The sequence below is a fragment of the Drosophila virilis genome, chromosome 5 (genome assembly GCF_030788295.1).
Source record: "Drosophila virilis strain 15010-1051.87 chromosome 5, Dvir_AGI_RSII-ME, whole genome shotgun sequence".
Lineage (NCBI taxonomy): Eukaryota > Metazoa > Arthropoda > Insecta > Diptera > Drosophilidae > Drosophila > Drosophila virilis.
Window position 1 is genome coordinate 20364132 of NC_091547.1, and position 21325 is coordinate 20385456.

A 21325-nucleotide genomic window follows, 5' to 3' on the forward strand; every position below is an offset into this window, starting at 1 on the left:
GCCTTTGGGCATTAACTGCGCCCTTGTTATTTATGTGCAACACTTTTTCACAAATAAGTCGAATAAAAACATGCGATAAAAAAGGCAAACAAAACGCGCAGATTAACCCTTCAATAATATTTAAAAATTAATTACACATTGATCGGGCTACAAACATTCATGATGATGAGGAAAAATATAATAATTGTAACAAAAGTTTTTGTACTATTACAGCATTCAATTAAAAGTGAGGTAGAGAAAAATTGAATGCAATTTAAATGTTTTTGCCAATGCAATAATTTATTAATGCGGGCGCGATAAATGCAATTTAGTGCGCTCCTCAATCATTGAATTATTTATTTATTTATGTTACATATATAAATGTACTTTTTAATTGAATTGTTTCACGTGTAATCAATGCATAACGCAACGTTGCTCTTACGAAATAATTTCTGTTGCGGTCAATTTCGTGTTAATGGCCCCAAAATTGTAAATTGTGTTAAAAACAAAAGAGTTTTCAGTTCAGAGTAGCCGAACCGCAGCCATAAATGAGTGTTAGTAGGTGTTGCCAATTTGCATCCAATTAAAATTTCAGTCCTTTCGCACACTGACACACACTCACATACATACTCTTACTTTTTGTGCATTGTTGAGTTCAGCCACATTTTGCACCCAAATTACATTTACGCATTTGCAGCTTTTATGCTGGATGTATGTTGTTCTTATGCCAATTAACAATGGGTAAATTGGGTATAATGGTTTTGTGGACATGTATGCTAGAGGCACCAGGAAAGTATCTTCGACTCAAAAGGTTATATAAATTCTTATTATAGAATAGATCTAGGCTGGTAGGGACAAGAATACAAATTTAATAAGCCATACTCAATTTCTATCCTATATGCAAACTAGCATGCGTGCAACAGCAGCTCTGGTCTGAGCTTAGGGTATGATCTAGTCGGTCATATCAGAGAACTCATTGTCGTGCACACCTGTACACGAATATGAACTTTGGGGAAATCTTATCGCTCGGTCGAGTTTGTCTGTGCCTGTGTGAAAAAGAAAAGAAAATACAATATAATGAGCTAAATAAAATGCTTGTAAGGAATTTGTTTCCTCAAATATTATAGGTGCGCAAAAAATAAAAAAATAAGTTAAAACTTAATTCAATATTGACAAAATTAAATTGTATGCTCGCATTGGTATACTTAAAATACAAACTAAAAAATATTATTAATAGAATTTAGTTACATATGTCTAATACAGGCAGAAGCATAAGTAAAGTGCAGCCTAAAATAACTCCAGAGTTGAATTCTAAATTTAAATTGAATGACAAATATTTAATTATTTATATACAATTATGCTACCTGTCTTCAAGCAAACAGATATCTAAAGTCCAATTATTTACACTTATTGCTAAGGGTTATTTGTTTTGACTGCACATCCAACTAATTGAGTTAGCTGCTTTATTGCCGCAAAAGCCGTAATTTGCAATTGCATATTTAAGCCAAAACTAAACTCTAAATATCAACAATTACCTCAATGCTAATTTAGACATTCAGCCAACTGTGAATTTATGGCCAAGAAAACGCAGAGAGCGCTACTTGACTGCAAGTAAAAGCCACTTTGTAATTCGTTCGGTCATTTATCAAGCGCCACTCGGGCATAAATCTTGGCTAAGCAAATCGCAATGACAACTACTTAACTGCCACTGAATGCTGAATGTTTGCCAAACGAAAATCCAAAAGGTAAAGTCACAGCCTGCCGCCACAATTCAGTTGTCCTTCGTCACGCAATTGTTTTTGTTTTCATTCGTTTTGTTTATTTTGGCAGTACATTAAATTTTATAGCATTTGGCATTGGCTGGACATTAGAAACAAAAGACACAAATGTCACAGAGAAACAGCCAAAACAGATGGCCAAAGGTTTTCCGGTCAGAGGCAGCCACGTTGCGCATACGCCGCATTGCCAGTTAGCAGTAGGCAGGTGGCGTTTGGCAGGCAGCTTGTTGTCATTCTTGATTTATGCACTTGAGGAACATTAAGAATTGATGTTTTTAATTCAGTGCTACGCTGAATTTGCTTAGTTTTCTTTATGGCACTTGACATAATAAATGCCTCCTTCGGGTGCTATTTTAGGGAAGCGTGCTAGAATAAACAACTGTTTTGCATTTCATGGCTGAAATTTAAACTCCTTTATTTTGTTTAATATAATTCAAATAGACAATATAATTTTTTTCTTTAGTAGTATTTTTTGATTTCTTTAAGCTTTGTTATTTATGTGTGAAAAAGTATTCAGATTTTATTAAAATTAGACTAACTATCTTTGTGACACCTTATAAAACAGGCTCAATTCGATTTCCAACAGCTGCCTCAGATCTTTGTTTGCTTTTCTTATCAGGCCTGTTCTTAAGGCTTTTATTAACCTAATTGAATTGGAAGGCTGGGAGCTTGTACATCTCTTATCTTATTTAAAACAAATCTTGCGAAACTTCTTGCAAAGTTGATTGTAAAAGTTTTCGTTGACTGCTAACAAATTAGTTACGACTCGGAAATCTTTGAGTTAACACAGTTGCTGCATGTGTGGAATTACGTTTGGGGTCTAAGTTCGCCATAGCAATTTGTGTCTGGCCCCATACCCAAGCTATTGCATTAGCTATGCAATTTCAATTGTGTGGCTGCAGCAATTTTCGCATTTGCCGCATATATGTGCCACAAGTGTCAGATTGTTGCCATCTATTAGTGTTGCATACTTTTCGGCTGCCATTTGAATATATACTACATTAATCATACGCCCCGTGCTCGACAACTACACATAATTGAGCTGTTGCTGTTACGGCGATGGGCCACATTGCACACACAGACACGCACACACACACACACACACACACACACACACATGTGTGCACTTATCGCAGATGCAGTATATTAAGTCATTGTTTGGGTCGCTGTAAGCGCCTGTTAAAGCCAAATTCTATAACAATGTAAGGCACTTTTGTTTCTGTTGTTGTTTTGTTCTATGTTTTACGCCAAGTGCTGCCATAAAAATGACTAAAGCACACGCAACAACAACAACAACAACAACAACAAAAGCAGCAACAACAACGAGAACAACTCAACTCGAGTTGACTCCAGTCGCACGCCAAGCGCAGCGCATTTCGTGCGTATAAAAATCTGCAATTCATGCAATTTTCATGGAAAATTTGGCACGCAAAAAGAAAAGCAGCCAAAAAATAGAACAACAAGCGCACATGTTTTGTGGTTGTTGCTTTGCTGTGCATGTCAGCGTGTGTGTGAGTGTGTGTGTGTGTGGGTGTGTGCTACTCGCTCTGTGCTCTGAATGTCAAAATATTTGTGTGTGTGGCATTTTAAGCGTTAAATTTCTGCTGTCAACATTTCCAGTCGTGCCAGACAATGTCATTCACTTGCCGCAGCGAGCTTGGGCTGCTACTGTGGTACCTTCTATGGCAGCAACAGCAGTTGTCATATTAATTTGCTTAGCACGTGTCGCTTAAATACTTCAGTTTCGGCTTCATGTTTTAGAGATTACGAGCAAACGTGTCATTTGTTCACATGCGGCCAATTCTCATCGACTGCCTTATCCTCAAATACCCTTACCCATTTGGGCTCAACTCTGATTTAATTTATTTGATTGGGCATTCATTTTGTAAAAGTAATCCCATAGAAATATTTGGCTTAAGCTAGTATTTACTTATAGGCATATATTGAAACGTTTCATTAGTACATTCGTAAATAATCGTTTTGTTAGGTTTGTATATTTTATAGAAATGTACCTTAATGCTCAATGGAGCTAAGGAAATACATTGAAATTACATTATTATTATTAAATTATTTGTAGGTTGTTGTTGCTAACTTTGCACATTTGTTGCCTGTTACTCAGTTGCACCAAATACTGCTTTGTATTCCGCTTTCAAGCTGCCGATATATTAAGTCGAAACTAAACTGTCGACAAAAGAGCTTGCGATTGAAAAAGAATAGATATACTAGGGTACTCTTTCGCACTTACCGCCTTCACTTACTTGTGTATTCAGCATATATTAATTATTTAACTTGGCACAACCAATATACAGGCAGGTGTGCCCCAGGTTTTCCCTCAAGCAGCTACCGCACAACGAAAACATCTTTTTAACTAAGAAAGTAGAAATGAAATAAGAGCGATTAAAAAATCGATAAGTATAATCGATCAACAAGTATCGCACCGACATCGACGTGCTATGAATTGCTTGAGAAATGCACGGATGGTTGGCCTGAATATTTTGGTTGCTTCTCTATCTGTATCGGTGGCTGTTCCGAGCTTGTTGGGAACTTATCCATTAATTTTGTATCGCTCAGCGGTATTATTCTGTCGTGATTCACATCCTTGTGATCAGGTTCATCGCCAATATCGACTTTTACCGTCTTCCCAGCCGGAGTTATAACTAGTATATGCATTTTTTTGGAAATGGTCGTGCAGTAATTTGAAGGATATGCAAGCCGAAAACGTAATTTGGTCGTAAAGGGCCAAAATTATATTTTTATAGGCTTTGTAACCAATTTTGTCTATTTTTCAAAATTAAATGGACATACAATTTATATTGACTACATATGAAGACTTTTGTAAGTCATGGCCAACTTTGCGGAAAGTTTGGATGAATGTTTTCAAATTTAAATAAACATTGGCTGGCTATATATGGACTAGGTTTAGACTGTTACCATATACAATTCACATATAAAACTGATATGAATATAAGAAAACATTTGAGCAAGCAATAAAAACCGAAATCCTTCCTATTCAGGTGTCAATAAACTCAAGCTTATTTTTAAATAAATGAATCAGCTATGGAGTATTAAATAGAGCTTTAAATTGTTGAAAAATTAGCTGCCGTTTGTCATTCTAAGATTTAAATGATGCTGCAACAATACTTTTAAAGACTTTTCTATTTATATCGTTTCATTTGCTACGGCGCTGAAAAGTAGGCAATGAAAAAGGACGAATGGTGAAAACTTTCCTAGCTTGAAGCAAAGCCTGCGAAAGCTGCTCGTTATCCTTCCGTTCTGCGGTGAATTTGTGGTTGTGTGTGTGCGTGTGTGTATGCTTATGCCTTAGTATGCTTAAAACAAAAAATATGTCTCAGTCGCCGCGCCCACATGTGTGTGAGTGTGTGTGTGTGTTAGAGAGTTGTTTGCCAACGACTGTTTGTTTTTGGCATGTGGAAAGTAGAACATAATTAATTCAAATTAATTACAATTTGTGTGGAATTAGCGCTTGTGGCAAGCAGCCCGCCCACAGAACAATAATGATAATGATGATGTCAATGATGATGATGCTGATTATCATTACAATAACGAATATAATAATGCTGCTGATGATTATGCTGTCTATGTCCGCAAACATTTCCAGCGATTTTCATGGACTTATGCTCATATGTGCGCTGTTTGCGTTGAACGCCCTCTGCTCCCTAGTCCAATTACCTCGCCCTGCCACAGCAATTTTAGCCTGACAAGCTACTTGAATTATGTTCCGGCGTTGGCGACTGCAGCAGCCTTCAAATAATTTGGCGTATTTTAAGTTTCACAACCGACCGACCATCCGCCATTGTTTGCCTGACCCAATTAGTGCAGAATTGCGACAACGTCATAAACTCAAGTGCACAGCTCAATTGGGGAGATACGGGTTTGGTGCGGCTGGTGCATTTATAAATCAATTATGCAACGATTGCACGCTCATTAGTGTCAAACTCAATTAACGCTATGACAGTTTTGCCAGCGCCGCAGCATAGAATAGGATGGAAGGACATGCAACACCCACAGCGACGTTAGGCGTTATGTCAACGGTCAAGTTAAGTTCAATTTGTTAATTGGCACTGGCAATTTGAGGATTTTGTAATATGCAATATGAAATTTGAGGATTTTGTAATATGCAACATTAACATGGGGATCAGTGAAATAGCCAAGAGCTTCGAGAGAAATTGACGCGAGGGAAGAGCAATAATTATTATCATATAAGTATATGCGAGAACTATAAGCGACAGGACAGACTTTATCTTTTTTTTCCAAAAGGAAATGTGGGCTTTCGTATTTTCAAGGAGTACTCAGCTAATTTCTTGAAAAAAAAAATAAAAGTCATATAAAAACAAGTCAATCTCAATGATCGGCTGTTGGCTTACAGCAATCGTTTGGCCAGACTCCTGACTACAGAGAGTTCACGGCGCAGGAGGCGTTAGGTCACCTAAGGCCGTATTTCATTAGGCCTTTAACTGAGTTTTTACAAATCTACTTAATCTTAAAACTCTTTACTGTACAAACCTATTGACACCTAACTTGATTTTAAGCGCACTCTTGAATTCTGATTGACAGTTGTTAAAATAAATATAAAATCCACAAAATTTTCTTATTTATTTTTTCAATCCATTACCATCTTTCGGTAGAGTCCCTGTATGTTATCTTAATTGAAATTCTTTGACTTTGCAAAGCTTTTCAAGTATTTGTGACCTTGGCTTTTAGCTGCTGGCATATTAACATAAATATTCAAGCATGCCCCTTGGCCAAGACTCGACTTTAATGCACTCGAGCATTGGCCATACAATACAATTTTTTGAACACATTTCTTCTAGCATATCGAGCCCTACAAGTATTTTATATCGTAATTGCAATCTTGCATAAATGCGTGTTGGCAGAGTTTTCAAGCACAATTACAGCACATATGTGTGTGTGTGTCTGTTTGTGTGGGTGTGTGTATTTAGTGTGTTTGTTTGTCCTTCGTATTGCCATTTTAGTATGTGCCTTTTTTATGGCAGCAGTCACCGTCACAGCATCAACTGTCAGCAGCCGTTGGAACACGTGTAAGTGTGTTGTTCACACACACATAACGAAATCTGAGCAATGTCCATGACACACTTGCCAACATGTGTCTGTAGGTGTGTGAGTTGCTATGTGTGTGCTTTTCGTTGCATATCTCAATGTTTGCATCTGTGGCCAGGCCTTACCCAACTCTGCAAACATGTTGGCCACGTTTCTCGCTGCTGTTGTTGCTTTTCCTTGGTTGGCAACGCATTGACACGCGCCTTGTTTGCTCACCCCCTCTGACCACAGCCTCTAGCCACCACCAGCCCAGTCAGCCACTAGCACCCATACCCATGCAATGAGGTCAGCCGATCCGCCATGTTATTACATATGTATAGCAATGCTTTTCTGTAGCGCTTTGATTCCCATTTTGGCCACGTTTGCCCCATTAACACTCAATCATTAGCATCGGCTATCACAGGCACTCGTGCATCAAATTAAATGCTTTCGGAAATATCATCAATAACAAGCGCGAACAGTGCCAGACGAGGCGGCATTCGGCGACACGTCTTGCCTCCACGTGACCAATTTGTTTGGCAACCCAGCGACAAACAATTAGCCAGCGAAATTCGACCAAATAATAACAATTGAAATTGTAGCTGCTGTTAACCTTACTAGTCTACATAATAATTACTACACTAGTAAACAGAATAATTAAAGTTCAGAGCATTAAACGCAAGTGAGAAGATTTGTAAGATGAATAAAAATATGTGCTTAATGAAACTATAAGAAAAAATCAATAAGGATATTTATATTTATTTATTAATTATATATTTAATATATTTAATATAATTTAATTGAAAAGTTTTTAAGCATAATTAACATTAAGTTTTTAAAATTGCATTTATTCATTCATAATCCAGCGGAAATTAGTTAGGTTGCGCATGTCTGAGGCCCAAAAAATGTCTTTCAGTCTTAGAAACCTTTTCTCAACATATCAAGAATCGACTAAATATTTATTACGAAATTTGGAAAATTTACATTAATATGCAACTTACACCAAAAATGTGATAGCCCATAGCAGTTTGTGCACTACATTAAGACGTTCGCGTTAAATTTGCGGACAAGTGGCGTATACGTAATATATGACGTATACGTAACGTGGCGCCAAGCTTGGCTCTTACGGCATTCAATGCCCCATTGTAATATATGCAAATCGTTGCAGTTGATATATCATCGGATTAGCTGCGCCAAAGCTGCATGTTTTCAATGACATTCAGCTGAGACAAAGAGCGCATAAAGTGCATTTAAAATGGCATTATCAAAAGCACACTCACACACACACACACATACACAGACACACAATCGGCTAGCGTGCTTGGCGCTTTTATGCAAATTTTTTTGCCATTTCCACCTTGTGCATTTTATGCGATTGAGCTCGTTCTGGCGCTCAATTGGCCAACAATTCGATTTTATTTGATTAAAGTTTTGCGCTTCCATTTTTTGTTATGGCTAAAATCCTTTTGTTTGCTGTGAACGCCCAAAGTCAATTAGGCCGGCAAACATTTGTTTATATGCACAGACTCACATATTTACATGGACAGGAGTTAGGATCCCAGTGTAAATATGTGTTTCTATGTATAAAATGCCATGGGCAACGCTTTGGGCTTAATTAACATTAAATTTGTATGTTGCCGGGGCCATTCACGAAATAAAAAGTGTTAAGACAAAGGCAAATTGCCACTAAATTGGCACTTAAGGAATTTTGCTGAGCTGGCTAACGGTAAGTCCTCATTGCTATGCTAGCTGTTCGTGTCCTGCTTGTCCTGCTTGTCCTGCCAGACTGTCTGCCAGCCATTTGCTCAACGGCTACACCGGTAGTCAATTAAAGTCCAACTGATGTTTAACAATTTAATTACAAAAGTTAACAAGTTTAAGTTGAACTGCCAGCAGCAGACAGCTCGCCGCTCGCCGCTCGCTGCTCTTAGCTATAAGGTCTGTGTCGACACAATTCAATTGGCCGAAACGGAAAAGTGTTGGACCAAATATGCCAAAGGCAGTTTCAAATTTATAAAATTTAGCCGGCAAAATTTGTCATTTATGTTCGATAGCCATAGTAGGGGTATTCAGTCGATCAGATAAATTAATAAAATCTATAATTAATAGAGTTATGAGATGCCGGCTATGTTTAATGTTCTTTTAGTTGAAATTTAAGTTCGCATATTTTCTTAGAAGGCATATTGGAAGAAATATTGGCAACTTTTTAAGTGAGTAATATTTGTAATTTTACTCTATCTCAGGAATACCCCTAATCTTTAAGTAGCTTCGACATTTGGGCATTTGTTTTCAATTGCGGCAGATTTACAAAATGCATTTGCCTTAAAAGCATTCAGTGGTTCAACTAGATTGTTGACTCTTTAAATAAGCAGTTTCCTTAATCTATTATATGCATTTAAATGAAATGCTGTAAATTGTTATTTGGCTTATTTATTTGAAACGTGTATTTTCTATTCATAGCCTCTTATCATTGAGGCACACCTTGCTTAATTTTGGCTGGTTATTATCCTTAATTTGCGTCTTGCTCGAGCACAAAGCGAGCATTTTCTAAGCGTCTTTAAAATGTTGCCTCTAATTATTGTGCATTTTGCATTTAGTTAAGGTTTTAACTTGGCTTGTTGTGCTTTCCTTTGGCTTCATATTTACGTGGCAGCTGCAGCTGCATTTGCGCCACTTTTAATGAGTTTTTGTTGCGAAGAAAATGGCTCCGAAATGTTTGCTGCTGTTGTCTGCCGGCTGTTTGGCAAAGTTTACACGCTCGACCAGCGGCCACTGGCAAACTGACTGACTGACGGACTAAATGCTCGCCTGACTGACTGACTGCTTGACGTGCACTTGAGGCACTCCAAAAACTAATCAGCGTCGGTAAAGTGCGACGACGAGCGCCTTGCCAGTTTCTGCGCTGATTGTGTTGCCTCAAACTGTTTCCTTTTCGCTTGCCCTAACGGAGGGTATGCAAACTACGTCAGACATTAAGTTGCAGGCAACTAGAGTAAATAAAACTTAAGTAATAAATCTTTTTTAATTTGCAGTTAAGTGTAAATACTATTAGGTCACAGGCATTAGTCACACAGGCAGCCGCCTTGCTAGCCATGCTAACTATATTTTTGCTCAAAGGAACAAAATGCACATAGTTTATCAACAGAGCTCAGTAGACTTTGACAGTTTTGTTGAATAAGTCCGCCAGGCTAGCAAAAATATTGCTGTATTGAAAACCTTTCTATTTAAATCCTCACTATACTTCTTTAACAAGCTGATGACCAGATATGTTAAATCTGAAAAATATTTTGAAATTGAGTTTTTTAACTTTATTTTTGTAGAGTATTTTATTTATTCGTTGTTCCTAGCGTAACATTTCCTATCTATTTTTTGTCTTGCTACATAATTAAGACTGTTGCAGGCAAGTTGAGCGTGTTTAATGAGCATGGCCTGAGCCGAAGGATCGTTTGTTTTTCGCCAAAACTTTTTGAGGCCAAAATGGTGAACATTTTTGGTCAGCTTTCGGGGCTCGTTACTTATCTTGCTCATTTCCTTTCAGTGCACTTTTGTATTGCATTAACATGGTCATTATCCGGTGTTATCCTTTTGCCACTTGCAGAACTGCCCGGTTTTTTATTATAAATTATGGGGCGGGCTGGGCGTCTATTGGCGCTCTCAAGTGTCTTCCTTCCGCTGCGCTCAATTGCATAGTTATTAGGTATTGTTTAAGTCGCCCGTTGTTGTTGTTGTTCTGCGTATCTGTTGTCTGCTGTTGCTTTTTCACACCTCTGCACTCGCATTCACTCGGCTAATGTGTTAAAAGTTCCGTGCATGCTTCGCTGCCTTTCTGCAGGCAAGTGTATATCCTGGCAAATGCTTGCTGCCCGCCTCCTGCCGTTCTGTGTCTTTCCGCATTTAATTTTCATTATAGGCACTTGACTGCACAAAATTATGCCGTCCGGCTGGGGTAGATGGAAAATGTACAAATAAGTTTAGCTTATTAGCGAGACTTTTGCTTTGTAGATTTTTAAATTACCTAAACAAGTTTTCAGCTTATTTCCCTCTGTGTGCTCCATAAAATTAAACAATTCATTAAACTTTCAATGCATTTCCATTTAATTGTTTCATTTATATGCCGGCATTTGTAAAGCAAGTTCGTGTGCTGCGAACTGTAAGCATTTAAGGTATTTAAAATATCGGATTTCTATGCGATTTTCATGATTTATAGTCATGATTATAGTCAATAATAGTGTGGAGCCTTCTTACTTCTTCGTTTTCTATCATTTCTCGCCGCCCTTTTACATCTAATCTATAATCTTCTTTCTATATTTTTAGTTTTCATACCTTCTTTCAATTTTTTAATTCTTATTTATTCTTAAACTTATTCTTAAACTAATTCTTAAACTTATTCTTTTAAGTTTATAACTTCTTAATTCCTTAAATATAAAACACCTTTCAATACGATTCTCATGAGTGTCAAAAGTACTTCATAGAAAATTTTGATTCAGTTTTAAGTAAGCTCTTTGTGTTTCCTTGTCGTTCTAACTATACACATAAAGTTAATATGACTGACCTCTTTAATGCCTAAATAGGAAGGGAGCTTCGTTAATTCACCTCTGAAAACAGGGTATCTAGTGGTTGAGCACACTTGTTTTTATTGGTACAAACTTCGTTCTACCCTTTTCTTACTTTTTGTTCTCGTTAATGTAATTACATCAAAAGGCATTCGAGTACAAAAACAACAAAACCACCAACCCAGTGGCGCAAGGATCCCACAGCGAGTAAAAGTTCCGAAGTGCAGTTGAACTGCGAGTTAAATCCTTTCAATTCAATGACATTTGGCTTGCACTTTAGCACCGAGCGCCACCAAATTGGAAATGCGCGTATTGTGATATAGTTAACACGGCTGCACGGGCACGCCATGAGTCAAGTTCAATTAAACAAGTGACTAGCAGAAGCGCGGCTTAGTTTAACATGGCAGGGAGCCATGGGGCCAAAAACCAAAATCCCATTTAAGCTGCCCCAGCTAGCGCTTCTTTCTGCAACGCTTCTCGCTCGTTCCGTTTAGTTTGTAGTTTGTAGCTTGTAGTTTTTTGTTTGTTTTCTATGCTGGTGCTAAATGTCAGCGATGCAATTAAATTGGGAATAGGCAACGACGATGACGATGGGGACAACGAGCAGAGGGTAGCAGGATAACGAAGAGGATGCAGCTAGAGGGCTGGATGGCTGGGTGGTTGAGGGCTGTCTGGTGCTTGCCGCGTTATAAAATTATGAAGCAAGATTGGATTTAAAAACAGCTTCAGAGCTGGAGAGAAATGAGGCTAGGGCCATTAGCGTCGCTTCGGACGTCGCTTACTGCGTCCTGTGGCTGCAGGAGATGATGGATACAAAAAAAAAATACTAAAAACGACGAAGAAGAAAATTGTAATTAAACTGCGTTTGTTGTCATTGCATTTATAAATAATAATAATAATAATAAATATTGCATAATAAGGCAGACGGCAGGCGCTGGCAAAAGAAAAGCGCCTGTACAAAGGAAATGAATGAAAAGCCAGCCCAGTGCTCATGCTCTGGGGCCCTGGCCAAAGGCAGCCCAGTTGTATATATTTAACTACTAAAAACTTTAGCTGCAACTTCATAAAACGACGTGCGAAAGACAGCGCGCAATGAAATGAAAATTGTAAGAAAAATGCTGTTCATATTCGGAGCCCTCCGCTCTGCAATTTACCCAACAAAAAGGTCCTGTGCGTGCTGAAAGGTTTTCTTTTATTTATTTATTTTTCCGTTTTTTTTTCTATGGTCTTGAAGCAAAATCACTTTAATTAAAGTGAAATGCAAACATTTCAATTAAGAGCCGGAGCTAAGCTGATTTCAATCTGACTAAAAGGGATAACTTCCGGCAGACATTTTGCCTTTTGGTTAACGCCTCAAGGGTCGCTGCCTGGTGCGTGCCTGCCCAGCTCAAATGTTGGCCAAGGCGCAATTGCCATTTGTTGATGTTGTCGATGCTGACTTGGCTTTGCAGCCCAAGCGATTGACATTAATTTTGCATTAGCCAGCTAAGCCAAACCCTCGCCCAGTTGCGTATACGCCACGTTAGCCGCAAATTTAATTATGCGCGTTTGTCCATAAAAAAAGCAAAGAAAACAAATAAAAAAGAGGACGAAAAAAAAAAACAAGTGGCTTTTGTTAAAGCGCCAAGTGTTTTGACCCCAGTTGATTTTATATTCCAATTAACTAAATTACTTAAGCCAGCTGCTCGGCTCTTTTGACTATATAAATCACGTCGCCCTTTGGGTCTACAGTTTGGGCCATCGATGAGGCAAACATCACACATCAATACATGTAGGTAAGCTCCTGAAGAACTTCTATCCCCAACTAATCGTTTCTTTGTGTGTGCGGGTGTGTGTGTGTGGCTTCTTCTCTAGGGGAATGGGGAATTGCCCCTTACACAAATTCTGTCTGGCTTTAATTGATTTCATCGAAACACTCTAAGCGCATTATTAGACAAGCCGCAGCGTCAGCTTCAATAATGATTAGTGCTTTGTTATGTGTGTGTGTTAGAGTGTGTGTGCGTGTGTGGGTGTGTGCTACTCGTTGTTATTTCACTTCAATTTGTATTACATGAGCTGGAATTGTTATCGGTTTTATGCCGCTCTTTAATGGGCTTTATCGATAATGTCTGCTGTTTGTTGGACGCCCTATTGTAAACGCCTTGTAATCTTAACGACCCAAGCCAAATGAGCCAAATGAGATATGCAGACACAATATATAAACTATGCTACAAGTGTGAAAAGGCACAACGAAAAAAGAACATTTTGATTAGAAATTATGATTTTAGTTCACTGTACAATTTTGTGGCCATAAAGATTAATATAAATACACCCAATTTCTGAAGAATTCTATAAATAATCTAAAGTAAATAGAGCTCTAAATTGATTAACTATAGCACAACAGATTACATCACTTGATAAATACGACTGAAGATTGGTGGCATGTGCCATGTGAGTAACTTTTAATGATTACTTAAAAAATCAAACTTTATTACAAGCGCAGCTCCGTACTTAAGCAGAGGTTATACAAATGGCGCAAGCAAGAAGAAGCAAGAAGAGTCTTTGTTCAATGTTCAATTTAAATAAAAAATAATTACGTTATCTTATTTAAAATACACTGCATACTTTCACTTAATTTCATAGCATTGGCTTGAGTTTTGAAAAATTGTATTTTGTTCAAACATTAAGCAAGTACATACTTGTATGCCTGCTCATAATATTGTGGCATTTAAGAGTTGCTAATTAGTTTAAGTAAAGTGTCAAATTTAGTGCGCTTACATTTCGCGAGGCAAATTGTGTGCGCTTAACCTGAGCCCAAGTGCACTTCAGCAACGGCAACTGCAACTGCAACAAGAACTATTACAATACAACATTTGTTTTCAATTGCAGACGACAGACGGCAGGGCGTGGCTGGCAAAGCTGGGGTAATAAACTGGGACAACAACTTTAAAAGTAGCGCCAACAATGCAAAATGCGATGTCAGCAACAGCAGCAACAGCAGCAACAGCACTGAAACCAAGTCAACAACAGCTTAAAACATAATACGCTAAAGGCAGGCAGTAAAGAGGGGAGAAAACAGATTTAGGAACAAAACAAAGCAGCAGTCGGAATGATGCGAAAACGTTGTTGTAATTAGTAAACGGATGGCTGACAAGCAGCAGCACAGCATGAATCAAAAGTTAGGGCGGAAACGGAAATGCAGGCCCAATAAAACTGACAGCCAACAACAGAAGCAGCAGCAACAAGAAGAATTCAACTAAATGTTTCTTAGCAGGCGGCAACAACAATTGCAAATGCCAAACAGCCAACTGCGATCATGTGTGACGTTGAGCAGGCGTTTAAGAGCAATCAAAGTGACGACAACGATGATGAGCAGGACGAACAGCACGCGAAGCAGGATCAGGAGCAGCAGCAGCAGCGGCAGCAGGTCAGCAATGAGGCGTGCGTGAAGTCCCCTGTCCTGGCCAATCGGCAGGCCTCTACACGCTGCTTGGGTCAGCTCCTAAAGCTGCTGCTGTCCACGCCGGGCTTGGTGCTGCTGGTCACAGGCTACTCGGTGCTCGGTGCTTTAATCTTTCCACTGCTGGAGGCGCCGCAGGATCTAAGCAAATCGGCGGCCATAGCCAAGAGTCGTGAGGATTGCCTGCGTGAACTCTGGATCATAACGGGTGAGTGAGCCAACTAATTTGTGTATTTACCGCATTCGCATAAATTCAACGTAAATTATTTGCCGCATTGTCCATAAATTAAAACCGAAACGTTGTGTTTTTTACGCCTGAATTGAGCTGTGCAAATGCTAGTTACAAGTACTTTAAAGGTCTGTGCTAATGGCAATTAATGCTAAACAAATATCAATATTTTAATTGGCATTAATTCTCACACAGCACAGAAAAGCACCATATTGAATAATAACAAAATATTTGCATAGCCAAATATTTGGCCAGCCAAAAGAAAACAATTCCGCAAGTTTTACGCCGACCCTTGCATATTTTTTTGGCATGGTTGCGTGTGCTCTCCAACTAAAGTTAGTTATTTTCTGGGATTTATTTTAAATTAATTACTTTGTCACCTAAATTGCAGCTACCGCTGTCAGTCAATTTACGCGGCAATCTCTATTAAGGTGAAAAAGCATTTAGTTTTTTCTTCTTCTATTTTTACGAATGCGAAAGCATCGCATTGCAACACCTCTGCACGGTGGGGCAAATTGTGAGTGTAGAGACACATTGGAATGAACTGAAGGGGTAAATGGGTGTTAGGTTACCGAAATTATAATTCTCATAAGGGCAATTAACTTAACGTATGCTAAAGAGACCTGCTGTTTTCTAAAGAATATATGAATAGCAAAATAAAAAGTTGATTTTTGAAGTTTTAGGTCTCAAGCTGCTAGCCTGTTAACTTAACATATGTTAAGCAGCGCTCTTAAATTGAGCAACAAAATCTTTAAATAATTGAGAGCAATTAGACTTAAAATTATTTTTGCCTGCTATGTTATTTAAAATACATATTAATCTAACAGAGTGCCGCTAAGATAAGATATGTTAAATAAAGCTTTGAACATAACAATAAATAAATTCTCATTAACTATTTATATAACATAGCATTTTTTGACTAATTTTTATCGACTCACTTTCCACCTTTTTTTTAAATGTCAATGTTTGAAAACGTGAAAAAATCCGGTTATTTAATTATGCCGGAAAAAGTGTCGTATTTGCATACAGTGCTCTATTTGCGCTTCCTTTCTCTTCCTCCCTCCGCCCAAGCGTATGCGGTGGCGTGTGCTTGTGTTGATTTAATGAAAATTTCACATCATAAATAAACTAATTAATTTAACGCGCACTTTTCCATTTTTCGAGTTGCGCACCTGGCGTATGATTAATATACATATACTATGCATTTAATGATGCTGAGCATCTCGTTGCTTGGGTAAAGTTTGCAATTAGCTAGTCAATTCATTTGAAAAATTCCTTAAAATCCTTTGTTGAGTCTCATAGCTGTCGTAGGTAAGCCCTTAGCACTGTAAAATTTGTTTAATTAATAATTGTAATGATGAGCTTAAGTTAGTTCCCAAAAGGTATTAGATGCTCATTATGTAATCGGATAAATATTCATTTAAGCGCCTAGAAAATCATTTTCCACACCGATTACTTTGTCAGAACTAAAATGAATTTCATGCTTGAGGACAAGGCATGCCCATTACTTCTATTATAAATGAATATATTAATTTGATTAACATAAATAAAAATATATTTTTTTTAAAAGCAGAATTTAACTCGCTTTATAAAGTTGAAAACGTACTTCAAATCTAATATCAAGTCTTCGATAACTACGCTTTTTATTTTTTTGGCCATTCTCAATATGTTCACAACTCACCCGATTTTCCTGCATCCGTTTTCCGCTTTTCGCATTGAGTTATATATTTTTTTTTAAATCGCTGTCATTTAGAATATTTCAATTAAACCTAATTGAGTCGAAATATTTGGCAGGCACTCAAATTAGCTTGCTAGCTATTTTGTAGAAGTTAAGCGAATTTAAATAATGTTGAAGGCTAACAAATTCCTGTGGCTTCCGTTCGGAAACGTGAAGGAAGGCTGGGTAACAAGTTTTATATTACACAAATAGTCACGTAAAGTGCTTCCCGACTTTGTGCGAGTAAGAAGCCAAATGCTGAGAGCACTTTCGCATTCATTTGCTATTAAAATGAGTATAGAGTGAATAGATGTACCTATAGTATACGAATACAACGACTTAAACACGAAGCACATTTGCTTTGGTATTTACATCTCTGCCAAGGATCCAATACAACGGCCCAGACTATTGAGTGTTTCATTTCAGCTGAAATGGATGCAGTGGCGATGGCGCGCGTGGGCGTGGGCGTGGGCGTGGGTTTGGGGTTGGTAAATTGCACACCCGGGGGCATGGATGTGGTGGGCATAGCCAAGGCCAAATGGCGTCAAGTGGGCGTTGGCATGTGGCGTTGTTGCTGTTGTTGTTAACAAGCTGTGGCAGCTACCTCTGCAATTCGCTGTAGAGGCAAAATCAAATGCGAGCAGCGCCTCAAGACATTTTCTCCAGCAAGCCAAGTAAAATCAATGTGGGTTATGTCAGGTAGGGGCGGTGAGGGTCAAGGGGATGGCTTTGTGCTGCCTAGCGACAAGTGCGACACTTGGCAAAGGAGCACAAAGGTTATCATTGCACTTTAAGCAAAATTGCATAATTATAATGGTTAAACCTTCTTTTCCATTTTTTTATTTTTTTATTTTAAGTTCAACTGGTAATTGGCCAGGTTTTACTGCATCTTGACCCTAACTAAATGATGTTGGCCTAATTGTTGCGTTTAATTGCAGAGAAACTCAACGTGCTGTATGAGCGCAATTGGACAATGCTGGTGCACGAGCAGCTGCGTCGCTTCGAGGGCTCCATTGTGGCCGCCACGCGTCCTGGTGGCGGTGCGGTCGCAGTAGCTGGACCAGGTGCCAGTGCCAGCGCTGTGGGGCATTTCGGCTACGATGCTGGCGACACGCAGAGCTGGACATTTAGCGAGGCTTTGCTCTACTCGGTGACTGTGATAACGACAATTGGTAAGTAGAAGCAGCTTCATTTGTAGTCGCTGCTTGTTATGAGACACTGTTTCTAATATTTACAATGTACTGCGGGGCATTTAAATTTATAACATTGGCCTGTAATAACTGCAAATATTTACATTGCTCTGGGCCCAACATCAGCAGCAGCAGCATCAATGGCAACAGCCGAAGACAAGCCAGCATGCATATTATGTATACGCCCGATGGGCTTTGCCAAAATATTTGCATATGGTTAAAGCCTGTTGTCTGTAGTCTCTGTGCAAACTGAGCTATATATTATGAAGTGCTGCTCGGTTGAATGGTTAGAGGGTGCTTGGGTGGGGGTATAAATACTCCAACAAATTAAGAGCAGCTTAAGTGTTATTGTTTAACTAAGTGAATCGAATACAGAGCTTGGCTAAGGGAGAGAGACAGAAGAAAAGGATTAGTTTGCCTAAGAAAGTGGCCAATAAATAATAGAAAATTATAATTTAAGTGTTAGATATAGTGGATAAGGCTTTAATTTACAAAAAAGAAAAAGACTAAAAAATTGAAAAATTAATAAATACAAACAATAAAAATTGCTTACAAGCTGTAAAAATGATTGGTTATATGGCGAGATGAGGACTTTTTTATTTCTAGTTCTTTGCATATTATTGTTATTTATTTATTTTTTAAATCTGCCATTTGCTTGTGACTTAGTCTCATACGTAACATTATAACTTTATAACAAAACCTAATATTAACTCAAGTCCTTTGTCTTGTCGCACAGGCCACGGCAGCTTGACGCCACGCACGGCGGCTGGGAAACTGGCAACAATATTCTATGCACTCATCGGTGTCCCATTGATGCTGATGTGTTTGTCCAGCCTGGGAGCCCTGCTCGCCGAGGCGCTGCAGTGCACCTATATGCGGCTCTGTTGCCAGCTGCAACGCAGCCATACATCTGCCAGCGGAGAAAAGAAGTCGACAATTGGCCTGACAACGGCGGCGACGGGCACTCTGACAAAGCGACGTCATCCAGCTGGCAAAGGGGTAAGTCAAACAGGGCGTATGATTGATATTATTCAGCTGCTAATGCAACAGCTGGCTACTGCTGCGCAGTTACATGCTCAAGTTACATTTACTGCAACTTATTCGTGTTGGCTTTTTTATGGATTTAATTCGATGGCCAGGGCTGTCAAAGTTCTCACACAGCTGCAATAACTGAGCGTGTAAAATGTGTTTGCTGTTCTGGAAGTCTTGGCCAAAGTATTTGCTGTACATTTGGCCCCCCAGTCGCCCCGCACCTCAAAGCAAAACTTTCGGCATTGTTGCATAGCCTGCTCATGGCCACAGTTTCGGCCACTAACCAACACTGGCCACTGTTGGAAAGTGGCTCTGGCGCTGGCGCTGTGTCTATTGTTGGCCAAAAAAACTTTCACTGGCTGCTCGCATTTCTGGGCTTAAACCGTTTTTTTTTTTGGCTGCTGTGTTTCTACGTGAAATATTAAAGTTATTCTTTTATTTTTTTTTCACAGCCAGTTGTTTAAATGTGAGGGAGTTACTTTCAGTCGAACTATGCGAACTGTTTGGTTTCTCTTTTTGTTGTTTGTTATAAAAGTTGCGAAGATTATGTTAAAAATGTTCGACTGGAATTTATTTACTTGATGAAAATTTACAAGCTACTCGTTCTATTTTATTTCTGCTCAAAAAGCAGCTTTATAATATTATGAAAATTGTTTTTGGCTGAGTGCGGCTATATTGCTATTAAAAGCAACTTGCCTTTATCTGAATAATTGGCTTATTGTGTTTCCAATATCTGGCTGCATGATAATGAAAAGATTTTCCGGAACAAAAGAAAAAAATTGAACACTAGCCACCTTTGTTCCACAGCACTCGGACTCTGGCTTGCGGCTTGCAATGCCAGCAAATTTTGCTTTGATTTAGTTTTGTTATTTTGCTTTCTAAGAAAGCCTTCGAATTTTGCACTTCGCAATTGTTTCGTATTTTGATAGGGCAAACGGATTTTTAATTAAGACAACAGAAACCTTTTAAGTTTTGAAACCCATTTCGGGTTGTTAGGTTTTTTTTTTGGGGTTTTTTTAACAGCAAACTGAAAGTTTGTAATTGATTTGAGCAAAAAACGCAAAACGAACTTTTTGGGATCGTGCCACAGATTGCTAACTGTCCAGATTGCTGGCGCTCCCCTTTTTGTGTGTGTGTGTGCGTGTGTGCTGTTGTGTCCTGGCAAATCAGGCTACGTTGCTTTTTTATTTGCTGTGATAACAGAGGAGAAAAAAAAGTTGGCTGTCGCGTTCGCTCCGCACGCCATATACATATATAATTTGTGGACTCCGCTAAGCTCAGGGCCAGGCCTTTTGGCCCGCTGTTTGCATGTTTTGTGCATTCGTGCACAAGTTTTGTAAGTCATTTGTTTACCATCTACGAGCCTCACTGACATTTGTATTAAAGCCCGGGCTATGAATTCCGTTTTATTTGAGTGTACTTCTTCTACTTATGATATACGCTGTGCCCCAAAATTAAAGGCAAGCGGCAGGCGCTTAGAGCGGAAGTTTATCAATTTTGTTAGAATATTGTTTGTGTCTTCTTACTTAGAAACTTTTTATTGTGCCTTGAGTTGCTTTTTAAAAACACGAATCACACTTGTTGCAGATACATATCACTTTTATCACATGTAAATATCTTTTAGTCGAAAAGTAAGAAGTCGTACAAATGCCATCGAATGGTGACATTATTCATAGATGTTTGACTTTCCAAACGATGTGTCGTAGCCGCTCTTAGCATATATTGTATATATTTATTTATATTAAATACATTTATTTTTCCATTTAATTTCGAAGTTAGCATTTATTCAGGTCAGAATTTCCTTCTACGGGTACTCTTCCTCTTTAGCAAGAAGGTCAAGCAACTCTTCTACTTCATCTTCTTCTTCTTCTTCTTCTTCTTATTATTATTATTAATATTATTGTTATTATTATTTTTAACAATAACATTAATTTAATATTATGATTATTTCTATTATTATATGTTATTATTTTCATTATTCTTCGTCTTCTATTATACATTTTATTGAAATAACAGCAGCTATAAGAATTACACTGAAACTTAGGGTATTTACTAGTGCATCAATTAAATGCAACTACCTTAAAACGTTCAGTTCTTGTGGACATTTGAAAAGTTGATTTATCATCAGGCAATACATATTCATTTTTTGTTATGTCACTCATTTCTCCACATTTGTTTATTTATGGTTGCAAAAATTTCTGTTTAATTGGCAATTTAAGCAAAACGAAAAAATAAAAATGAAATTTACACGGAAAATAACGACAATATATCTGACCACATGCGAGGACGAATAACTGAATTACGGTTTTATGTGATTGAGCAGCAGTTTGTCTGGCATTAAAAAAAAGTA

General features: G+C 38.3%; 1 protein-coding gene and 1 long non-coding RNA gene across 9 annotated transcripts in view; one reads left to right on the forward strand and one right to left on the reverse strand.

Annotated features, from left to right (window-relative positions):
- LOC6625987 (uncharacterized) overlaps positions 1-21325 on the forward strand; it is a 53941-nt gene that overhangs the window by 20318 nt on the left and 12298 nt on the right. For both annotated transcript variants that reach the window (XM_032437250.2, XM_032437251.2), the window contains exons 3-5: positions 14237-15015; positions 17692-17925; positions 18680-18942. In XM_032437250.2, the coding sequence (XP_032293141.1) occupies positions 14664-15015; positions 17692-17925; positions 18680-18942 (849 nt within the window). In that variant the 5' untranslated portion in view covers positions 14237-14663. The remainder of the gene's footprint in view (positions 1-14236; positions 15016-17691; positions 17926-18679; positions 18943-21325) is intronic.
- Positions 376-4579, reverse strand: LOC116651251 (uncharacterized). 7 transcript variants are annotated; one of them, XR_004304247.2, is made up of 3 exons: positions 4196-4579; positions 4016-4125; positions 376-1025 (listed from the first exon to the last, which is right to left on the reverse strand). It is a non-coding gene; the product is annotated as an uncharacterized lncRNA (long non-coding RNA). The 7 variants fall into 7 exon arrangements; XR_004304245.2 differs by having other exon boundaries at positions 1007-1025; positions 4003-4125; XR_004304246.2 differs by lacking the exon at positions 376-1025 and adding an exon at positions 3730-3933.